We start from the raw sequence: 23,177 nt of genomic DNA on the forward strand, positions 1-23,177 counted from the left end.
TCGAAATAGACAAAGCAGACAAAGGATGGGAGGGAGAATAAAGACAGAGACATGAGGTGACTTCCCAAGGTCATGCACCAATTCTGTGGCAGAGCTGGGTCTCCTGATCTAGTTTGCCCTATGTGCTGGACCACAATGTCTCTTGTTACATATTCTAAGATTTTAAACAAACTGACTTGGTAGATTGATTATTATCAGAGAAACAAGTTCCCTGGTCATTAAACATTTGAATTTTAAACTCTTACATAATTCATCTCTGTTGTATTTTAATTTGTTTTGTGAGGCTGTATATTTACCTGGAAAAGGAAAGTATTTGTAAGCTTTGGAAAGACACAAAGATTCCAGTTTTATTAACATTGACCTGAAGGAGGCAGCCAGATTTATGTGATTTTAAAGAGGCCTTAAGAATTTGGAAGAAACTTCCAGGTGTTTACTGAGTAAATCAGAAGCTGGACCAATAACTCTGATTCTTCAGAGGATAATAGAGCCTATGAAATAATAGAGCCTCACCCAAATAGGAATTATTTTGAGGAAGTTCTATGGTATGTGTTATGCAGGAGGGCAGACTAGATGACCACAGTGGTCCCTTCTGGCCTTGGAATCTATTAATCTATATGATGGCTTCTCTTACCACTTCTCTCACCCTGAGTCATCTTCTGAAGTCTGTTGGCAGGTTTGTTGAGCTGCTTCTCTCTCAATCCAGCCATTTCCAGCCCCTCCTTCCCTCTCTCTTTGAGCTTTGAGTCTGATTACCAAGCCCTGGCTCACCCCCAGCCTCTGCTTGTTGCCTTCTTGTTCTCTTGCTGTGGAGTCTCTGGAAGTCTTGTGACTATGCTGACCTTGTCTGCTACAACTGCATTCTTTCTGCTGTGTGTTTATCCAACAGATCTACTTTACCTCCCTCACTGAATCCTACATTGCCACTTCATCACCCCTTCCCCACTTCCTGCCTGCATCTCTCAAAGAAAATATCTGTAAGGCTTGGCTTTACCTCCTCCCAGCCCAGTGGGTTCCAAATTTCAGTTGGGACTTCTGGGTGCTACTCTAATATGAATAGTCACTACTAAGATTTATAGGCTGCCCTGCGTACTGGTGAAGCTAACACTGGCTCCACACACTGCTATTTTCTACCTCTATAGCTCAGCTCCTTAATTGGAAGTAACATGGCATGTGGTACATAGCTGCACAGTTAAGTCCCTGTGCACTGTGCCTTTTTATGAGTGCGGATGATAGCTGAATGGAAAGGGTTACTGCACATGTGCAGCTTCACATTTGGAAGTATTCAGCCCTTCATTTTGAAACCAATTTTTGTTAGGTTTACCAAAGCAAACAGGATGACTTATGTTCCAATAAGTACTTGACTTTTCAGTCACTTTTGTGCCATTGTTGACTGATTTTTGTTTGAGGAGTGGGGGTGGGAATGTAGTCATGAAATCATAAAATGGTTTGTTTCTTCCTTGTTGTAACTCAAAATAACGGGTAGGATTTTGTTTCAATGTTCTGGGGGGTGGGAAATTGCCTTTGGGCAGAGACCAGGCACAAAAGGTAAACATTTTGGGAATTCTGTGCATGAAACATAGGAGTTGCAATAGGAATTGTTTTTTGTAACCTTAACTAGTTGGTGCTACTATTCAGCTGTTATAATTAAGTTTCAGAACTTTCCCATGGGGAAAAAAGGAGTAATCTGTGTGTTACAGATGGGAAAATGGTGATCTAGGTCACACAAGAAGTCGGGGCAGAGCTAGGATTGAATTAATGAATTCCCAGCTCCCAGTTTTGGAGTCAGACCACCCCTTCCCCCACTCAATTTAAAACTGTAAATTACTGTTTAGGCAGCCAGTCTAGGTTGTGGAGGGCCCTTTAAAAATGATTGTCATCTCACCTATGTGGGGTGGTCAGTATCATGCCTGCTTCAGGGGCAGCCTTTTGTTTATAGGTGGTGGAGTTCGGTCTGTTTGTGAAGCACTGTAAAGTAGAAGTTTATCTCCTCGAACTGAAGCTGTGTGAAAATAGTGATCCTACCAATGTGTTGACCTGTCATTTCAGCAAAGCAGACACCATTGGTAAGTAGCTATGTGATATTTGCAGCTTTGAACTGACTGACTCTCATAAGGAATATTTAAAAACACCTCATTTAATAGCAGTAAATGGGGGTAGAGCTCTTTAGCCTGTTGGTACGTGACTACAAAGTTTGAGTTGGGTTGCCTGTGATGACTTTCTCCTGCCTCTCGGGTCAGCACAGTGGTGGCTGCGTGGCCTACTCCTCGCTTTGCCTTGTATGTGCTACAGTGTGTGCTGCAGATCCTCAGCACCTCTTGCTCCGAGCACACACCCAGTGCAGAAGAGGCATCAGGAATGGGGTATGCATCCACCACCACGTACCAACTCCATGGGCTGGAGGCAGCAATGGCACTGACTCAGGTTTGGGGGGAAGGGTTACGTTTGGTTGGAAAACTGCTTCACCCTTTGAAGCCAGGTAGCTTAAAAGTTAGGCCTCAGCACACCTGGGGGGGGAGGGATAGCTCAGTGGTTTGAGCATTGGCCTGCTAAATCCAGAGTTGTGAGTTCAATCCTTGAGGGGGCCATTTAGGGGTCTGGAGCAAAAATCTGTCTGGGGATTGGTCCTGCTTTGAGCAGGGGGGTTGGACTAGATGATCTGAGGTCCCTTCCAACCCTGAAATTCTATGATTCTATGACCTGTAAATGGGGTGGGGGTAAGGGTAATCAGCACTTATCATTGTCTTCTGCCCACTTCCTTAGCAAATGGCCATGACATTGGTTGAAACAGTTCTGTGTCTAAATATTTCCAGTACTTCTCTTGTATATTCTGTCACTGATGTGGCTCCTTGGGCTTTATGACTAAAATATTCCAGCAGATACTTCCTCCAGTTTCCCCTGCTCAGTCATTTTACTTGAAAATTGGCCCTATACCCTACATCACTGCATCATCATATGCCCCCCCCCCCTCATTTTAAGATGCTGCATGTAGACTATAATGTGATCCATAGATGTACTTGGCTGATAGTTGCCAGTAGTGTGACCTTGTAGTAGTATCTGAGCACACTTCCTTTTTAAACTCCAATTTTCAGGTGCTTATAGCATTTCAGAAAAGATACTTGTTGGACAAATTTGTCAAGCTTGCTTGCAGCCCAGCCAAAAAGGAACATTTCTGACAGACGAATGCATATGAAAATAAAGAGTTTTAATAAGTAGACATTTTCAGCTCTAATGATGGTCACACTACTGGATTATGAGACATATCTTTTACTGTTCGGGCATTGATAGAGTGGGGACATATGCCTTTAATGTATCTTTGGTTGGTCAGTTCTTTCTAGAAATATTTAAGCATTTCAGAAGTTTATTATTATATTTTGTCCCCTAAACAGCCACCATTGAGAAGGAAATGCAACAGCTGTTTAATATCCCCTGTGAGAAGGAAACTAGGTTATGGAGCAGGTATATGAGTAACGCCTCTGAGCAGGTCAATAATCTGGACAGCACTGTACAAGATGCAGGGCTCTATCACGGTCAGGTAAGATGCTCAGAATTCTCTAATGATCATGGTATTGAAATGCCTAACATCTGGTTTTCCTTGGGCAAGTAGCTTGTCTATGAAAATGTTTTGCTGTACTATGCACAAGAAGAGAATCTATCAGTAAAGAGACCCTGCAACAGAAGCATTATATACATTTAATAGGAAAAGAAAAAGATGTTAAACAGTATTCAGAGAACATCAATTAAGAGATGTCTAAGTCATTTTATAGAACATGTAAAATAAGTTTGTTTTTGCCTTGCCCTACTGTCTGCATTCCCTCTTCAGGTGCTGTTAATAGAAGTGAAGAATGAAGATGGTACATGGCCTAGGCAGTCTCTTCCGGCAAAGTAAGCATCCTCTCCATTCTTGTCTTCTCACTTTTGTTTCCTTGTCTTGCTCAACTCTCTAATTCCAGTGACCGGGTGCTTCATAGAGAAGCCCTGTTAAAGGCTATTATTTTGTTAATTTCTTTAAAGAGAAGAGGTTAGCATGCCCTGATCAACTGAATGTGAGATTAAAAGCAAGAACATCAGCATTCTCTAGTTCTAGTTTGGCCCTATCACTGACTCTGTGGTCTTGGGCTGTAAAAAGGGGATAGGCAACGAAGTGTGATCTCAAATAGGTGACATGATGCATGTCTGTACCATGCTTAGAAGATGCTAAGTGTACTATCTGCATTATTTTTTAAGTTTTAAAACATGCCTGGTGCTGCTTTAGTTGCATTTACAGTTTTAAAAGATGCAAAGACTCAAGGTATGTCTGCGCTTAAAACACTGCTTCAGCACAGCTGTACCACTCTAGCCCTTTAATGAAGACTCTCTATGCTGATGGGAGAGAGCTCTCCCGTTGGCATGGTTGATATGCCTCCCTGAGAGGCAGCAGTAGCTCTCCTGCTGACATAGCACCATCTACCCCGGGGATTAGGTCTGTATAACTATGTTGCTCAGGGGCGTTGATTTTTCTGCAGTGTGGACCAGACCTATATGTCACTGTGGACTGCATAATGAAAATATCTGTGCAGTGGTGATAAAAAATCAAACAAGATGTCATGGTGTATTAACAGAGATACTAATATTGAGTATTTTATTCCATTCTGTGTTCAATTCTAGTCATCTCCCATCAAAAAGGATATAATAGAAATGGAAAAGGTCCAGAGAAGAGCAGACAACATGATCGGAAGCCTGGGAAGGCATTTGCATAAAGAGAGATTACAAAGATTAGAATTTTTTAATTTAGTGAGGAGATGAATAAGAAGGGTCTTGATCTAAGTATATAGAATAATTAATGCTATAGAATGAAATTTAAAATGTATGTGTACAGTTTCTTTTCTTGTAGTGCAAGAACAAGGTGACTTTCAGTAAAATAGAAAGGCAGCAAACTTAATGGAGACAAAGGGAATGCTTTTCTACAAAACACACGGTTAACTGATGGAACTTGCTGCCATGAGATCTTACTGAGGCTAACAGCTTAGTAAGATTAAAAAGACCAGGGCTTCAATTTTCAAAAGCTGATTTATAATGGGATCTGGAATTTTAAGTGACTTATTCCTTTGAAAAATGTTCCCTAGATAGTTATATGGATCATGACAACATCCACATTTGCAGTTCATAAGATTAAAATTGTATAAATAGTATAAATCATCGTGCTTCAAATTGTGTAGATAGTATAAACCATCATGCTTCATAGCAAAAGTCAACCCCTAACTCTCTCAGAATAGGATGAAACATGAACTATGAGCAGGTTAGCCCAGGATTGTTCATTCTAGAAGTTTTACATTTTCCTCTGAAGCTTGTTACTGTCCACTGGGAAACAGTACAAGATGTGGGGGACCAAGCACTGGTCTGATTTGGTAGGAAAATTCCTATGTTTGTACAAGAAGAATTAATTGATTACTGAGGACTATGATTGAAAGGAGTCAAGGAGGTTCAGAGGATTCCATGGAAAATCAGAGCTATGTCATTCTAACTTTCTTTGACAATTAATCCAAAAAGAGAAGGTTCAACCATTTGGCCAATTATAGGTTTGTCTTAAGTGCTGGATACTTGGGAAAGTATCAAACATTCTAAACATTTACAAGGAATTCTATATAATTGCCAAGTATCATACTTTTTCTCCTTCAGTAGCTAGACTTAGAAACAGACATATACCTAACTTCATATACCTAGGACTGTCTAAGTGAAAATGCTTACCAGGGTGCAAGTTACTATCTCCTAATTACAGTAAAAGCTGTTTCAGAGTAGCAGCTGTGTTAGTCTGTATCCGCAAAAAGAACAGGAGTACTTGTGGCACCTTAGAGACTAACACATTTATTTGTGCATAGCTTAAGCTCAGATAAATTTGTTAGTCTCTAAGGTGCCACAAGTACTCCTGTTCTTTTTTTAGTAAAAGCGGTGTTATCTGGCCCTGTACCAACCAGAAAGCTCTAAAAATTGGCATTTATAATCTTCATAGGAAGTCCAGTTTATTGTCTAGTTGACATGGGGCTGTCAGGTTCCCTACCTGGCTCCACGTGGCTCCCGGGAAGTGGCAACATGTCCCTGCTGCTCCTAGGCGAAGGGCCATGAGGGGTTTGGAGTGTGGGAGATGGCTTGGGGCTGTGGGTTGGGGCATGAGAGGGGCTTTGGGGTGCTAGATCCAGGGAGTACTCACCTTGGACTGCTCCCTGCAAGCGGTGACCTGTCCCTGCTGTTCTTAGGTGGAAGTGTGGCTAGATGGCTCTGCTCACTGCCTCCGCTCGCAAGCGCCACCCCCGCAGCTCCCAAACTCCCTCCTAGAACCTGCGCTCCGTGCCCCAACCCCCAGCCCCATACCCCCTTCCGCATGCAATCTCCCTCCCTCTTAGTTAATTGGACTTTTTCACTTACTGGCACCCCACATTCCCCAACATGCCAGATAAAAAAGCTTTTACTATAGAGGGGAAACCTGGGATTTTGGATTATATAACGTAGAATTTATAAAATATTAAGTGTTTTATTGAAGAGCTACAAATGCTGGTTGAGAACACTGCAGTAGAAGCATATCTCTCTTGTTGGGATTATCTATATCTCTGTTCAATCTGAGTCAATATTTCATTTCCTTTTCACTGGGAAACGGAGTCAGGAATGTTATGCTAAACTGATGTCCACAATTCAATAAGAAAGGAAGGTGTTGTTGAGTTGATAGCATTTTCTTGCAGGGGCACCTGTTTATCTTCCCTGTTTCTTAAATTCATTATATAATCTGTTTAAAAACCCATTTGAGATTTATGGTGATTATATACCAATCTGCCAGACTGGAATCTTTATGGATATTGAATGCTTCAAGGGCGAAAGGTTTCTTTTCTGAGAAAACAATGTACATTAATGTGTAAAAACTCAGGGCTGTGTTAGTCAGACTAAGGCAGGTCAGCACTGGTGGACTAGTTTAACAAGCAGGGTGCTGTTTTGCTCTGAAGGTTGCTTATTTCTCAGGGAAATCCATTCCCCTAGCAAACAGATTACACTGCAGTTCAATCTTCCTTACCTCAGTATTCAGGGAGTCAGGAGAAGGAAGCTTAGAAATTTATTCTTCGTAATCATATCATGTTTGCAGTACGTAGCAGATGATTGATTAGGTTAAATTGATCATTTCAGAAGGCCCCTGATAAATCCTTAGTGTTGCTTATTGCTTGTGGGTCGTCTTTAGTGATGATTGTTCTGCTAGCACATGTTTCATTATATTAGATTTATGGCACAATTATTGGTAGGATTATACTTTTTTCCTTTTTGCAAGATTTTTATTACACTTGCTTTTCTCCTTTCTTTTGGTGCTTCCCTGTTGCCCATGATTTTTCAAAAATGTCAGTGGATCAGGCTGTTATCTGGACTGGCTTATATATACATATTCATATTTCCCAGCATTCTCTTTCCTGCTTGTTTTCAAGAGTCATTTCACAAGGTTGGTCTTCCTTATTTGTTCGGTATCTATCTTGTTGAGTACATGCTTAAAAAGGAGTTATTTAATTTCAGCATTCTCATTTATTAATGGACCAAATTTCTTCCTAGTATTACTTTGGCCATTGATGAATTGGTAATATTAGTTCATTTATATTTATGCTGCCTATATCTTTCTTCCACAGCTATAACTGCTTCTGATGTTTTTTGTTTGATTGTCCCCCTCCTCCCCCCTTTAAACTGATTTTTTTAGCAACCATGTTAGCTGATTCTTCTTTCTTGATATCTTCTTTTTCAGGTAGCTTCTAGTCAGCCACCTTCTATGCTGCTGGATGAGGCCTCCTCTCAAACATTCCTCTCTAGATTCCTTAATTTCTCCAGATGTGCTTTCCTGAAATCTAACACCTCTGTAGAGCTGCATTCAGTGAACAATATCTCTAAATCCTCATTCCCTACTATGTTGACTTGAAGTCAAGCAACTCATGGTCATACATTCCAAGCTTCCTGGTAGTCTGTCAGTTCCCCCTCATCAAGCAAGATGTATATCCAAAATGGCTTATCATTGGTTGTAGAATAGAAGTCTTCATTTTCTTTTACATAAAGTAGTCTTTTGCATAATTAAAAGACCTCTTTTGATACTGCATCTTTGGCTGTATTTGTTGCTCAACAAATATCTGGATAGTTAAAGTCTAACGTGAGTATAGTGCTCTGTGGCTTAAAATGCATTAAGAGATTGTCCAGGAACCCTTGTTTCAATCTTTTGTTCTGGTGGTCTTTATCAAATGTCTGCAGTGTAGAGAAGTGGTGCCAATATTTTATCTATTTCCTGGGTGTAGGTAATAGGGCTGTGCGATTAATCGCACTGTTAAACAATAATAGAATACCATTTATTTAAATACTTTTGGATGTTTTTTACGTTTTCAAATATATTGATTTCAAATATTTGCACTGTAAAAAACAAAATAGTATTTTTCAATTCACCTAATACAGGTACAATCTCTTTATCATGAAACTGCAACTTACAAATGTAGAATTATGTACACAAAAAACTGTCAAAAACAAAAAATGTAAAACTTTAGACTCTAGACGTTCTCTCAGTCCTACTTCTTGTTCAGCCAGTCACTCAGGCAAACAAGTTTGTTTACGTTTACAGGAGATAATGCTGCCCGTTTCTTGTTTACAGTGTCACATGAAAGTGAGAACAGGCGTGGAGTAATAAGATATTTATGTGCCAGATGTGCTAAAGATTCATATGCCCCTTCATGCTTTGACCACCATTCCAGAGGACATATGTCCATGCTGATGACGGGTTCTGCTCGATAACCATCCAAAGCGGGGGGACTGACGCATGTTCATTTTAGTCGTCTGAGTCAGATGCCACCAGCAGAAGGTTGATTTTCTTTTTTGGTGGTTTGGGTTCTGTAGTTTCCACATCAGAATGTTGCTCTTTTAAGACTTCTGACAGCATGCGCCACACCTCATCTCTATCAGATTTTGGAAGGCACTTTGGATTCTTAAATCTTGGGTCTAGTGCTGTAGCTATTTTTAGAAATCTCATATTGGTACCTTCTTTGCGTTCTGTAAAATCTGGTTGAAAGTATTCTTAGAATAGAATATAAGGGTTGGAAGGGACCTCAGGAGGTCATCTAGTCCAACCCCCTGCTCAAAGCAGGACCAATTCCCAACTAAATCATCCCAGCCAGGGCTTTGTCAAGCCTGACCTTAAAAACCTCTAAGGAAGGAGATTCCACCACCTCCCTAGATAACCCGTTCCAGTGCTTCACCACCCTCCTAGTGAAAGAGTTTTTCCTAATATCTAACCTAAACCTCCCCACTGCAACTTGAGACCATTACTCCTTGTTCTGTTATCTTCTACCACTGAGAACAGTCTAGATCCATCCTCTTTGGAACCCCCTTTCAGGTAGTTGAAAGCAGCTATCAAATCCCCCCTCATTCTTCTTTTCTGCAGACTAAACAATCCCAGTTCCCTCAGCCTCTCCTCATAAGTCATGTGCTCCAGCCCCCTAATCATTTTTGTTGCCCTCTGCTGGACTCTTTCCAATTTTTCCACATCCTTCTTATAGTGTTGGGCCCAAAACTGGACACAATACTCCAGATGAGGCCTCACCAATGTTGAATAGAGGGGAATGATCATGTCCCTCGATCTACTGGCAGTGCCCCTACTTATACAGCCCAAAATGCCGTTAGCCTTCTTGGCAACAAGGGCACACTGTTGACTCATATCCATCTTCTCGTCCACTGTAACCCCTAGGTCCTTTTCTGCAGAACTGCTTCCTAGCCATTCGGTCCCTAGTCTGTAACAGTGCATGGGATTCTTCCATCCTAAGTGCAGGACTCTGCACTTGTCCTTGTTGAACTTCATCAGGTTTCTTTTGGCCTAGTCCTCTAATTTGTCTAGGTCCCTCTGTATCTTATCCCTACCCTCCAGTGCAGTGGTCCCCAACGCGGTGCCCGCGGGCGCCATGGTGCCTGCCGGGGCATTTATGTGCGCCCGCCTAGTGCCCAGCAGGGGAGAGAAGCCGCAGGCCCGTGCCTGCCGGGGACAGAGAACTCCGGGGCTGCAGGCTTCATTCTATGTTAAAGTAAGAATAATAAATAAAATATATTTGGACCAGCAGTTCAACAATGTTTAACTTTTTAAAAATAAATAAGATGAAAACTGTTATTTATTTTGTAAAAACTCCTTAATTTTTCTTACAGATAGATTAAAAAAAGAGCAAATTCACATGGTAAGGTGAAAGAGTAATTGCAGAATAATTTAATTAATACCTTTTACATGTAAAATTACCCTTTTTATATTATGGATTAATATATTATGTATATTAAATATAATGTTTTTCATATTGTACAAATACAAAATAAGCCTTGAAAAATTGTTGGCGCCCACCACACTCTTCTGAAAACATGAATGTGCTACTGGCCACAAAAAGGTTGGGGACCAATGCTCCAGCGTATCTACCACTCCTCCCAGTTCAGTGTCATTCTTAAATGGAACAACATATGCTGGGTTGTCATCAAAGACTGTCATAATGTGGAATATATGGCAGAATATAGGTAAAACCATGGAGCAGGAGATATACCATCCCCCCCCCAAGGAGTTCAGTCACAAACTTGCAGGGCTCTAGTAGTGTTTCTAGCTTTTGCAGTTTTTCAAAATCCTTATCTGTCGGCACTGATAGATAGTGGTTTTGAAGAGCTAATGTTGATGTGATAACGTCTTTATTGCAAAGCAGGCACTGAATCATAGCCAACCTGGAGTTCCATCTGGTTGAAATATCTTGTACGAGGGGTTCTTGTTTCTCTCTATTTGCAGCTTGTGTTATTCCTAGCTCTGTATTGTTAGCTGGACTGTGATTGAAATGGCCCACAAGTTTTCTATGTTTTGCTAGTAGGTTTTCAAAACCACCCTCACTGAGCGCTACTGTAATGGATCGCTGCAGACTGTGAGCAATGCACGTCATGTGTTCAAAAGGCAAACGACTGGCTGCTGCTACCATGTTATGTGCACTGTCAGTACTAATTGTTGTTACCTTTTCTTGAATATTCCATTCTTTCGCCACATCCATGAAACGCTCTGCACATGCTTCAGCATAATGTCTCTCTTCAGTATGAGTTACTGTTACAGCAAACAACTGCAGTGTCCATGCTTCATCAATAATGTGTGCGGTGACACCAAGATAGCTATGATTGCTCAAGGCTGTCCAGTGATTACCAGTCAAAGCAACAGCCAGTGCATTTTTCAGAAGCTCCAACTTTGTAGTCTTCTCATTGTCATATAGGTCATTTATTCGTGATGCAATGTTTCCTCAGGAGGGCAAGGTGTGTGACTGATTGGAAGATGCAGTTTGAATAATATCTCTGAGACCTCTGTCATTTACAATGTTGAGTGGTCTACAGTCCATAGCTATCCACTTAGCAATAGCATTGGTTAAGGTGTTGTACTTTATTTGATCCATGGGCTTGTACTGATCCTAAAACTCTGTAATTGTACTCTATCCTGGCTGGCTGGATTCATTTGCTGGTGGTGGATTATCTGCAGCACAAGATCCGGAGGCAAAAGCATGCTTAGAATGTAGGTGGTACTGGAGACTTGAAGTGCTCCTATGGTATTGGAACTCAGCCTTGCAATAGCTACAGATAAGACTTTTTAGCCAAAGAACCATCTGGAAGTATTTTAAGTATAAACTTCCCATTCAAAAGACCTGAACTGTTGCTGCTTTGCTCCATTACTGTTTTCTGATATTTAATCACTCCAGATCATGAAAGCACAGTAGAACTGTGTCAATGTCTGGAATAATTCAATAAATTCTTCTATATAATCAATATATTTGTGTCCTGTTCGAAAGAGTCCTTGCCATGGATATTGAAAGGTTTTTTCCTTAGGATTAACATTCAGTAGGAGAGTGAATTGTGCAGGCGGCTTTTTTTCGCCTGCTGCTGCTTGGTTAGCCTTTTGTGTACTATTTTGTATGTGTCCTTTAGAGGAGTGTTGGCTTATTGAAGGGGTAAGATTTTTTTTATCTCAGTACTCTGGAGATGAGAGCGGTGTGAGTTGTGCAGGAGGAAGGTGAATTCTTGATGCTGCTTCTGTAGGGGTGGGTTTCTGAGCTCACCAGGTTCACCTTCTGTCCAAAGAGAGTTTCATCTTAGAAATCTGCATTCAGTGTTGGAGGAGGACAGAGCAGGGAGGAAGTAAGCAATCACTTGTGCAGGGGGAAGGTCTGGGAGGACTGGGGGAGACAACGGGGAGCAGCAAGCAATAACTTGTGCAGGAGGAGGGTGAGGGAGGTGTCTTGCTGCTGCTTCTGGAAGGGTGGTTTCTGGTACTGGGCTAGGTGGATTCCTTTCAGCTGAGTGAGCCCTTGTTTGCAAGGGAGGGTGGATTTTACCTCCGGGACTCATACTGCAGGGGAGGAGAAGCTGGTGTGGGGAAACTGAGCTTGTCAGGCCGTGTTCTCTATGGGGTACCGCTGGCGTGAGCAGCTGGCTAGGGGCAACGGGGCATGACGCAGGGGGGTTGGTCCTGGGACTGAGCGGCCAGCCGGGCACAACAAAGTACAAACAGTTTGTATGTTTGCTCCGTTGGGTGGACTGTATCCTGGTCTTAATGACTGAACCATGTTAATGAAGTGTGGGTTCTCAATCATACGGAAAAGAGAGTTTGTTGCATAAACAAACGGGGCAATTTTTTCATTAATTACTATATATACTTGTTCATTAGCCTGTTTGTTTATAAGCTGACCCCCCAAGATGGTTAGGTAAAAATAGCAAAAACTGCATGACCCTTTCATAAGCCGACCCTATATTTCAGGGGTTGGCAAACTTTGGGTCCTGGCCGTTAGGGTAAGCCGCTAGCAGGCCTGGACATTTTGTTTACTTGGAACGTTCACAGGTATGGAGCCCCTCTGCTCCCATTGTCCACAGTGTGGCCACTTCCCGCAGCTCCAATTGGCTGGGAATGGCAAACTGCAGACACTGGGAGCTGAGGAGCTCCGTGCCTGCTGCCAAATAAATAAAACATCCCGACCCGCCAGTGTCTTACCCTAATGGGCCAGGAGCCAGAGTTTTCGGATCCCTGCTATATTTTAAAAGCTGTCATCACAAGAAACACTCAGAAGTTTTGCTAGAATTATTTTAATGTAATGTAACTTAAAACCTGTTGTTGTTATAATAACTGAACAAATATGTTTTGGGCCCCACACTACAAGAAGGATGTGGATAAATTGGAGAGAGTCCAGCGGAGGGCAACAAAAATGATTAGGGGGCTAGAGCACATGACTTATGAGGAGAGGCTGAGGGAACTGGGATTGTTTAGTCTGCAGAAGAGAAGAATGAGGGGGGATTTGATAGCTGCTTTCAACTACCTGAAAGGGGGTTCCAAAGAGGATGGATCTAGACTGTTCTCAGTGGTAGAAGATGACAGAACAAGGAGTAATGGTCTCAAGTTGCAGAGGGGGAGGTTTAGGTTGGATATTAGGAAAAACTTTTTCACTAGTAGGATGGTGAAGAACTGGAATGGGTTACCTAGGGAGGTGGTGGAATCTCCTTCCTTAGAGGTTTTTAAGGTCAGGCTTGACAAAGCCCTGGCTGGGATGATTTAGTTGGGTTTGGTCCTGCTTTGAGCAGGGGGTTGGACTAGATGACCTCCTGAGGTCCCTTCCAACCCTGAGATTCTATGATTCTATGTATTCACCTTCAAAATTACAGTCAATATTTAAAGTCAGTAAATGGATATTTAAAAAAAGTAACTTAGAACAATGTGAGACTTTAAAAAGTCTTAAAATCCTTCAAAGTCTGAATCAGTCTCTGATTCACCAAACAGTTCGTTAAACATGGCTTCAGTCACAGCTGCACCTGCATTGTCATCGTAGATGTCGGCAGTGTTTTCTTCAGACTCAGATTCCTTCTCATCATCAACCTCTGTTGTCTCATCATAAAATATGGCATCATCGTCTGACCCGTTGAGTACATTGCTGATACAGCATTTCCTAAATGATTTTTCTATCCGAGGGAATGGACACCCACGCGTCCTTGATCCACTGGGTGACCAGATTGATTTTGGGCTTCATAAGATTCCTGCCTTTTGTCAACTTCGCCATGCCTGAGCACATCTATTCAGACCATATTTTGCGTAGCCTGTCCTGAAAGGGTTTGTTCAGGCAGACATCAAGCGGTTGTAGAACTGAAGTTAAGCCTCCAGGTATTACAGCCAAAGTAGTTTTCATATTTTTGGCCACATTTTTCACCTCATCCGTCTTGTGTGCCCTGAACATGTCCCAAACAAGCATAGCAGGTTTCTTGAAAAGTGCTCCTGGTCTCTTATTCCACACTTTTCCCAGCCATTCAGTAATTGCACTTTCATCCATCCATCCCTTTTTGTGTGCATGTACGATGACGCCAGCAGGAAATATCTATAGTTGTTTCTGGATGGTGGAGGTTTTTTTTTTCTTTTTGCTACGGGTAATATACTGTGGCTCTGTGACATACATGATGTGACTGAAACACTATCATTGGCAGATAACTCTGAAACTATAGAAAATGATGGTGATCTTGATGGTGGATAGTCTTTCAGAATCCTGTATGTTGAGGATGGAGTCTCCTAAACAAAATAAGTCAATGCAGTTATTTAATTATTATTACCATACTGCTCACTTTCAAGGTGAAATTGTAAAAGGAAGATCTGCCTATTTCAGCTATTTATTTTTTTATCACAACTGCATCTAAAATAGAGTAACTACTATATTTTTTGCTCAAACATGAGAATTCAAGAATAGTCCAGAAGGAAGACAGGCAGTCCTTAAGAAAGAAGTATGAAATAAAGTTTACTAACCTGAAGATCCTGCATATTCAGACATGTTCCTTACATTGTCTTCAGTGCAGCTTCCTCCTGAGAAGGAACATTTCTCATAATGTTTTTTCATTTGGGCAAGCAGGCCTTGCATTTCTTTGTTGCACTGTTTGTATTTAGCACACATGCCTGTCTTACCCACAGGTAGAGGAACTTCATTAAAATATTCCCAAACTGGGTCTCTTTCACGGCCTGCTGCCATTATAGGTTTTCCCTTCTAGCGAGAGAATGGTATGGTAGATCTCAAATCAATGAAGGCTACACTCAGAAAGACCTCAAGACTTCTGGAATATGCTGCTCACTTTTGTTTCTGCTGTCTGTCCCCCCCCTTCTCACATTTATCTCCAGACTTCTCCTTGTCCAGATCTATTCCATCCCCAACAGTCTTCTATTCATTGAACTTTTTGAAACGTTTCACTTTTAGAGAGAGGTATGTACACAGATTTGCAGAGGGACAATAGGGTTGAGGTCTGTTATTTCTCACCTCTATTTATTTATTTATTTATTTGAAAACATTTTTGCTGTTAACAAGCATGTTATCTCTTGAGAGACAAATCCACAGTTTGAGAACTGCAAAACTAAGCTTCTCTGATGGTATTGTCTAGACTGAGCACTGAGTCCCATTGGGTAGATAGAAAGATTAACCTAAATAATCTATACAGAAGCCCCTGGAACCCCATAAAATTGGGTCCCTAATCCATGAACTATCGGAACTTATTTTACAAAACTTTTCTTAAACATTACATGACTATATTGTCTCATACTCTAGAACTAGAATTTATAATTCCTATTCCATAATGAGATATCTTTGAGCTATAATGTATCTTAATTAAAACTATCTTTAGATTGATTTTTTTTTATTTAAATTGGATTTTTTCGAGGAAGAACCCTTTTATTTATTTATTAATTAATCATTGATTTTTATCCACCCTGGTAATAAATTATTTTTTGTCGAGGTCCAAATTTTTTGGTCCAAGTCTAGACTCCGAGAAAATAATACAAAAACAAGAACAATAATGATAATCATAAATTAATAAAAGGATGTCTCTGTCCATTCAAAAGCACCTGGCGCTCCAGATTTGGCTTACGGTCCACCTACTGACCACCCCATATAAGCAGTTCTATCTCTCTGCTCCTCCAGTTCACCCACTCTAACCTCAAGATGGTGCACCTGGGCTCTGAGTGCTACAAACTGCTTGTGTTGGGTTCCTGCGTACACCACTTAGCCATGAAGCATGTAGTTTTACATGCTGTACTTGGCCCAAGTTAGGTAGTGCCCGCCTTTCTTAGTCTGCGGTTGGTTTCTTACCTGCATAGTTAGAGTGGGTTTTAAAGAGAGGTGTTTTGTTTGGTAGTCTGTTGTTTATTTAGGGAAAAGGTTTTATTCTTTTTAGAGGGTTTAATTTCTTAGTGCACCAGGCTGTTTAGAGCCTACTAGCCACTCAGTCCAAACTTCCTGTGCTTATGCCATCTGGGGCCTCTTCTTGCATATGATTGGCTTATTGTTTCTGCCTCTCACTTGTGATGCCCTAGATTGACCCCTTGTTCCAGACTAGTGTTTTGGAAATGCAGATACTAACAGGTTAAGATTGTAAATTCTCAATCAGAAGTGACCTTTATTTCAGAGTGCCAGAGTCTGGGGTTTGCAAAAACTGGTGGCATTGTTTCTGCTTCTTTCCTTTCTCCCAGATCAAGCACTGCAACTAGCAGAAATTTTACTAGTACTTCAGCATCATCAGTAAATTCTTATTCCTCAATGTCTGTCTCTTCTGCCTTTGCAAATGGTGATAGCAATAACTCCTATGGACTGACCAGCTCCAGCCTTGGCAGGGGGTAAGAGCAGGAATGCTTTTCTTTCCCCCTCTCCTTCCTCTGACTACCTTTATGTGTCCTCCCTGTTACCCCTGGCTACTTATATTTTCAAGCTGTTGTTGCAAGTAACACTTGCCCCACTCTAGCCCAACTGCATGGAAAACTAGCACTTACTCCAACACCTATTCTCCCTTTCAGATGTTTTGTGTCCCATTCTTTGGCTGTGATAGCCACTTCACAAGGCAGAGACCATAAAACTTTCATCAACTTTTGCAAAGTAGTAGCTCACCTGCATATGTCTGTATAATGTGATAAAGGATTGTAGGCACCATACACTTGAGGAAAATATTGTCATAAAGTACTAGAGGTAAATGGTCAAAGAAAAGCAGCCTGAATAGATATAGAAGATACATTGTTACAGTAAACATCAGACCTGCCAGTAATCAGAGTTAAATGAGATGTCAAAACTAACAAATATGGAGGAGCAGAAATATATGAAAAAGCACCAGTAAGAAGGAATAGCATTTGATGCAAATCGTAAACATTGCTGTGATGGGTGAAATGTGGACTGGTGTGGTCTAGATAAAAAATTGTTGTTTTCTTCTTCCAGAGTCTCTGGCTTCTCCTACCACTCCTACAGCTGCAGGGAGTCCCCTTCCCTGTCACAGCCTGGCATCTGTGGGCTCAGTAACTTGGGAAACACCTGCTTCATGAACTCTGCATTACAGGTAAAGGGCTGAAAAGAATCCACTTCACGCCTTATCCCCATGGATTCATTGCACACCTGCTCTCATATAGCCCCCCAAAGTGTGTTAGGCACTTTATAGGTCTGTTAGAAGACCATTAGCTGTCCTGAAGAGCGTCTAGGCTAAATAGGTTGCATACAGGTAAGAGGTGATGGGGGCAGAGATTCAAGATAAGGTATTTTTTGTTTTTAAACCCTGTCAATTTTCTTTTTTTGATAATATTTCCATCTCATTGTCGGGTAAAATGTACATGTGATTTCCCCATGTTCAGCAATTGCATTCCCTCGCTGTACCTGGACTCTATGCCAGGCACACGCAGACGGCAGAGTTGAGGAGAGCAGGAGGGTAGCTTCTAAAAGCCTCCCTACCCTGCTCAATGCTGATTCCTAGAGTCACTGGGTTACAGAAAGTATCTCAGCACCAGGGAGGAGGAGCAGCTAGGAGGAGGGAAGACCAACTGTAAATGGGTAATCTTCAGATTCATTGAGTGGGGCAGGTCCAGGGGTTGGTACACACCCCTCCCTGCCATGTTGGTTTGTGGGGACCACAGCATCACTGTATTGCTCCCACCTCTGGTACTTTACACAAGAGTTCCCCCGTTCGTGTAGGTTAGAGATGTTCTACTGTGTTACAGAAGTTGGCTACTCATGCATCTTTAATCTCAGTACAAATGAGGAAAATTGCTATAGATAGAGTGGGGAGAAAGATGTCACATGGGATAGAGTGCTCCCTTTTCATATTCTCCATTCCACTGTGTCAAGTATCAGAGGGGTAGCCATGTTAGTCTGGATCTGTAAAAGCAGCAAAGAGTTCTTTGGCACCTTATAGACTAACAGATGTATTGGAGCATGAGCTTTCATGGGTGAATACCCACTTCGTTGGATGCATGGATTCCACTGTGGACAGTTACAATTATATAGTATCTTTTAGGCCTCATTTCAGGCTGCGGGAGTTCAGTGGGGTGGAAAACCTCTAACAGACACACTCCTGAAAACAGCTAGGTATGCTGTCTAAGCAGAGGCTAGCTTCACTGCTGCTGTTAGGCACGCCGAGTGCTATGTGTTTAGTGCTGGGATTGGAGACAAGGTGGAGAAATTGTAGATCAGAAGGTAACTCTTCATTAAACTGTAAGTGACATGAACTGAAGCTGTGCATTAAAGGGGCATCTCTGCTTCAGCAATAGCCTTAGCAAAGTGCTGATACACCTGTACCCTGATATAATGCGACCCGATATAACACAAATTTGGATATAACATGGTAAAGCAGGGCTCTGGGGGGGTAGGGCTGTGCACTCTGGCAGATCAAAGCAAGTTCGATATAATGCGGTTTCAGCTATAACGCGGTAAGATTTTTTGGCTCCCGAGTACAGCGTTATATCAGGATAGAGGTGTATTTACACTTTTTACCCTTGGAAGAGAAGTCGGAATATTGTGAACTCTTTTATATGGCCTATATTGTTTGAGTTGCATTGCTTACATTGTATCTCAATAAGAGGCTTTCTGTTTTACTAAATTGTGAGAGAGCTGTAGACTCAAAACTTTCATTGTTCCTTTTAAATACTTTGTTCTGTCTACTTTCACATGAGCTTTTAAAAAGGTTTTGTCATTTCACATATGTACTGATGTGAAAGTTGGACTGTTGCATTACTTCCTTCTCATAGGAGTTTGCTGTCCTAGACAATGATATGAGCTTTGTAAATGTTTTTTTTTTAAATTTCAGTGTTTGAGTAACACCCCACCTCTGACTGAGTATTTCCTGGAAGATAGATATGAGGCTGAAATAAATCACGACAATCCTCTGGGGATGAGAGGAGAAATTGCAGAAGCATATGCAGAGCTTATTAAGCAGATGTGGTCTGGGAGACACTCTCACGTGGCACCTCGTATGTTCAAAGTAAGTAGACACTTTTTTTCAGGGAGGGATGGTAGTGAAAGCAGGGTTAGAATGAAAGTTGTAATGTCTTTCCGCAGGTTTTGCTGTCACGAAAGCTATAATGAAAAATTGCCCGAGTGCTGTTCCAGATCTTTAAAAATGAGGCACACTCATCTTCAGAGGGGTGCTGGAACAAATTGTTAAAGCACATATGAACCTACCTGGCATAGTATAGCCAAAGATTTTGAACTTGACAATAAAATAGCTGAACTGTGAACAAAAATACAGACATTCTCATTTAAATAAGCCATTATACAAGAGGGCTGGATGGTATCACATGTTGGACCTGTCTTTTTTTGATGGGTTTAAGGAAGGTCCTGGGAATTGCAAACCAGTGAGCCTTTCTTCAGTGCTAGATGACCAGGTTGAATAATTTAAAAACAGAATTTTAAAACATACAAAGGAACATAGTGTGATATGGACATAGGAACATAATATAAGAATAGTCATACTGGGTGAGACCAAAGGTCTGTCTAGCCCAGTATCCTGTCTTCTGACAGTGGCCAGTGCCAGGTGTTTTGGAGGGAATGAATAAAACAGGTAATCATCAAGTGGTCCATCCCCTGTCGCCAATTCCCAGCTTCTGGCAAACAGAGGCTAGGGACACCATCCCTGCCCATCCTGGCTAATAACCATTGATTGACCTATCCTCAGTGAAAGAAAATTGTAGGATTGGTGTTTTAAAATGTTCTCAGGCAAAAAAGCTTTTTTCATTTGGAGTACAAAGGGTAAAATTAACATTAGAAGGATGTGAGAAAGACAAGGTGGGTGAGGCAATATCTTTTATTGAACTAACTAGCTTATCTCTCTCACCAACAGAAGTTGGTCCAATAAAGATATTATAGAATCATAGAAGATTAGGGTTGAAAGAGACCTCAGGAGGTCATCTAGTCCACCCCTGCTCAAATCAGGACCAACCCCAACTTAATCATCCCAGCCAGGGTTTTGTCAAGCTGGGCCTTAAAAACCTCTAAGGATGGAGATTCCACCGCCTCCCTAGGTAACCCATTCCAGTGCTTCACCACCCTCCTAATGAAATAGTTGTGGTGTTGCATGCCATATGTTTATGGAAATATATTTGAGTGTGAATATAATGTAACTGCAATATGCTTTATGCAAAAGGTCTCTTGTAGGGTAACATTACAAAACTTATAATCTACTGAGTGTGTTCAACCTATTTGTATGAATGTATCATTCTTGTATCTGAAGCTAGAAATATGAAGTATTACTCTGAAGTCCTATAGTAATTATGCGAAGTGTAGGCCATTAATGGTGGCTTGGAATTTTGATGGCTTCCATTGACTAGGACAATTGGTTGTAAATAGCTCTGTTTATCTGCAAACCTCCCTGGGTACCTGCAGGCCAGCCCTGGAAGAATGAAGAATGAGGTCTCTCAGGACATGTGACCATGTCACAGGATATTGGAATCCATCTTAAACCTGGTGCTTTAGAAGGAGGGGTGGGGATTCCTGCAATGTGCCAAAGCTATAAAAGAGGGTGGAAGAGAACAAAGGGAAGGGGGGGGGGCTGCCAGTCATGAGAAATCCCCTAGTTACCACCTGACCTGGAACTAAAAAGGAGTGTACAAGGGGAAAGGATTGGGCCCAGACAAGGAAGGAGTCTAGTCTGTGAAAGAAGCTTATTGGAACATCTGAGGGTGAGATTTACCTGTATTCAGTTTCTTAACGCATTAGGGTTAGACTTGCGTGTTTTATTTTATTTTGCTTGGTAACTTACTTTTTTCTGTCTGTTATTACTTGGAACTACTTAAATCCTACTTTTTATACTTAATAAAATCACTTTTACTTATTAATTAATCCAGAGTAAGTGTTTAATACCTGGGGGAGCAAACAGCTGTGCATATCTCTCTATCAGTGTTATAGAGGGCGGACAATTTATGAGTTTACCCTGTAGAAGCTTTATACAGAGTAAAACAGATTTATTTGGGATTTGGATCCCATTGGGAGCTGGGTGTCTGGGTGCTGGAGATAGGAAACCTGCTGAACAGTTTTTGGTTAAAGTCTGCAGCTTTGGGGGCTTGGACCAGACCTGGGTCTCTGTTGCAGCAGGCTAGCTTGTCTGGGTCAACAAGTCAGGGTTCTGGAGTCCCAAGCTGGCAGGTAAAACAGGCTCAGAGGTAATTTTAGCGCATCAGGTGACAGTCCCAAGGGGATCTCTGTGACTGAACCCATTACAATAGTGTTTCCTAATATCCAACCTAGACCTCCCCCAATACAACTTGAGACCATTGCTCCTTGTTCTGTCATTTGCCACCACTGAGAACAGACGAGCTCCATCCTCTTTGGAACCCCCCTTCAGGTAGTTGAAGGCTGCTATCAAATCCCCCCTCATTCTTCTGCAGACTAAACAAGCCCCATTCCCTCAGCCTCTCTTCGTAAGTCATGTGCCCCAGCCCCCTGATAATTTTTGTTGCCCTCTGCTGGACTGTCTCCAATTTGTCCACGTCCTTTCTGTAGTGGGGTGCCCAGAACTGGATGCAATACTCCAGATGTGACCTCACCAGTGCGGAATAGAGGGGAAATAAAATATATTACCTCACCCTCCTTGTCTGTTTCATATCCTGGGACCAACACTGCTCCACCAAAACTGCAAACATTAGAATAATGTTGCAGTTACCTCAGAAACAAACATTATAAACCAAGATAAGGTTGAGCATAAAAATAAATCCACAGATGTCAAAGTAGGGAAATGCATTTAAGGCACCCAAACAACCTGAACAGTGTTAAGGTAGAATGACTTCTCAAATGTATGGAATGTGTCACTTTCAACTAAGTCAATCTGTTGAAATAATGTCAGAAGTTGCTGTAAAGGCTTTGCCTTAAAGTATGAGCTTGAATTTGGGGTGAGTTGCTGTTGAAGGTGGAAATGTAAGCCTTATGGAATGGTGGAGTCGGTTATTGACAGTGTTGTGGGTGATGTGAAAGTGGCAAGGAATGCAGGAAACTTTTCCCTTAACTTCTAAGATTTTGGCTTGGTGTGAGACATATCCTGAAGCAACCTTAACTGTCCCCAAATTAAGTCTTTGTATGTTTAGTTTTTGAAAGTGTTAAATTTTTACGTTAAGCAGTGATGTGGATTCAATAGTGGATATTTAGTCTTTTTCATAATTATCATAAATTTGAAATAGAACATCACTTTTCAATGTTACTTAGCAGTAACAACTATGAGTCAGTCACTGTCAAGTCTAGGCTGTTATTGTTATCTTTAGTTATACTCTAGTCAGTTTTCAAAGTTTGTTTGAAATTAGAACAACTAGAGACTTAGAGTAGAATCCTGGCTCCATTGAAGTCATTGGGAGTTGTGCCACTGACTTCAATGGGGCCAAAATTTCACTCTTAATTTTTAGTGAAAGCTGAGACTGGATAACAGTTGAGGCCTGTCTGCGCCGCACAACCCAGCTAATCCTTCATGTCATGTGGGAGGAAGGGCGCCCGCCATCCTTTGGGAAACGCTGCTCTAACTGATGCTCTAACTTTAAAATAGACCAGAAAATCTGTACTGACATCCTTGTTATGTTGCCTTCAGCTTCATTGTAGCTAGCAATAAACTCTACAGCAGCTTCTTGCTGCAGAATTCTGCAGAAATCAGGATATGAATTTCTTTATTTCATTTTTACGAATACATGCATGACGCTGCTCTGAACAGATTGTCCCATTCTGTTTTAATTTTAGACCCAGGTTGGCCGTTTTGCCCCTCAGTTCTCAGGGTACCAGCAGCAAGATTCTCAGGAGCTCTTGGCATTCCTCCTGGATGGCTTGCACGAGGATCTGAACCGAGTGAAGAAGAAGCCCTACTTGGAGCTCAAGGATGCCAATGGCAGGCCTGATTCGGTACAGTGGTTAGATAAAATT

General features: G+C 41.6%; 1 protein-coding gene across 3 annotated transcripts in view; it reads left to right on the top strand.

Annotated features, from left to right (window-relative positions):
* Positions 1-23,177, top strand: part of USP4 (ubiquitin specific peptidase 4) — a 124,632-nt gene that overhangs the window by 18,733 nt on the left and 82,722 nt on the right. For 2 of the 3 annotated variants that reach the window (XM_045024121.1, XR_006581062.1), the window contains exons 4-10: positions 1,937-2,063; positions 3,387-3,532; positions 3,821-3,882; positions 16,505-16,648; positions 17,238-17,355; positions 19,093-19,266; positions 22,998-23,156. In XM_045024121.1, the coding sequence (XP_044880056.1) occupies positions 1,937-2,063; positions 3,387-3,532; positions 3,821-3,882; positions 16,505-16,648; positions 17,238-17,355; positions 19,093-19,266; positions 22,998-23,156 (930 nt within the window). The remainder of the gene's footprint in view (positions 1-1,936; positions 2,064-3,386; positions 3,533-3,820; positions 3,883-16,504; positions 16,649-17,237; positions 17,356-19,092; positions 19,267-22,997; positions 23,157-23,177) is intronic. The other variant, XM_045024122.1, reaches the window with a different exon arrangement.

Source organism: Mauremys mutica, chromosome 7, assembly GCF_020497125.1.
Source record: "Mauremys mutica isolate MM-2020 ecotype Southern chromosome 7, ASM2049712v1, whole genome shotgun sequence".
Lineage (NCBI taxonomy): Eukaryota > Metazoa > Chordata > Testudines > Geoemydidae > Mauremys > Mauremys mutica.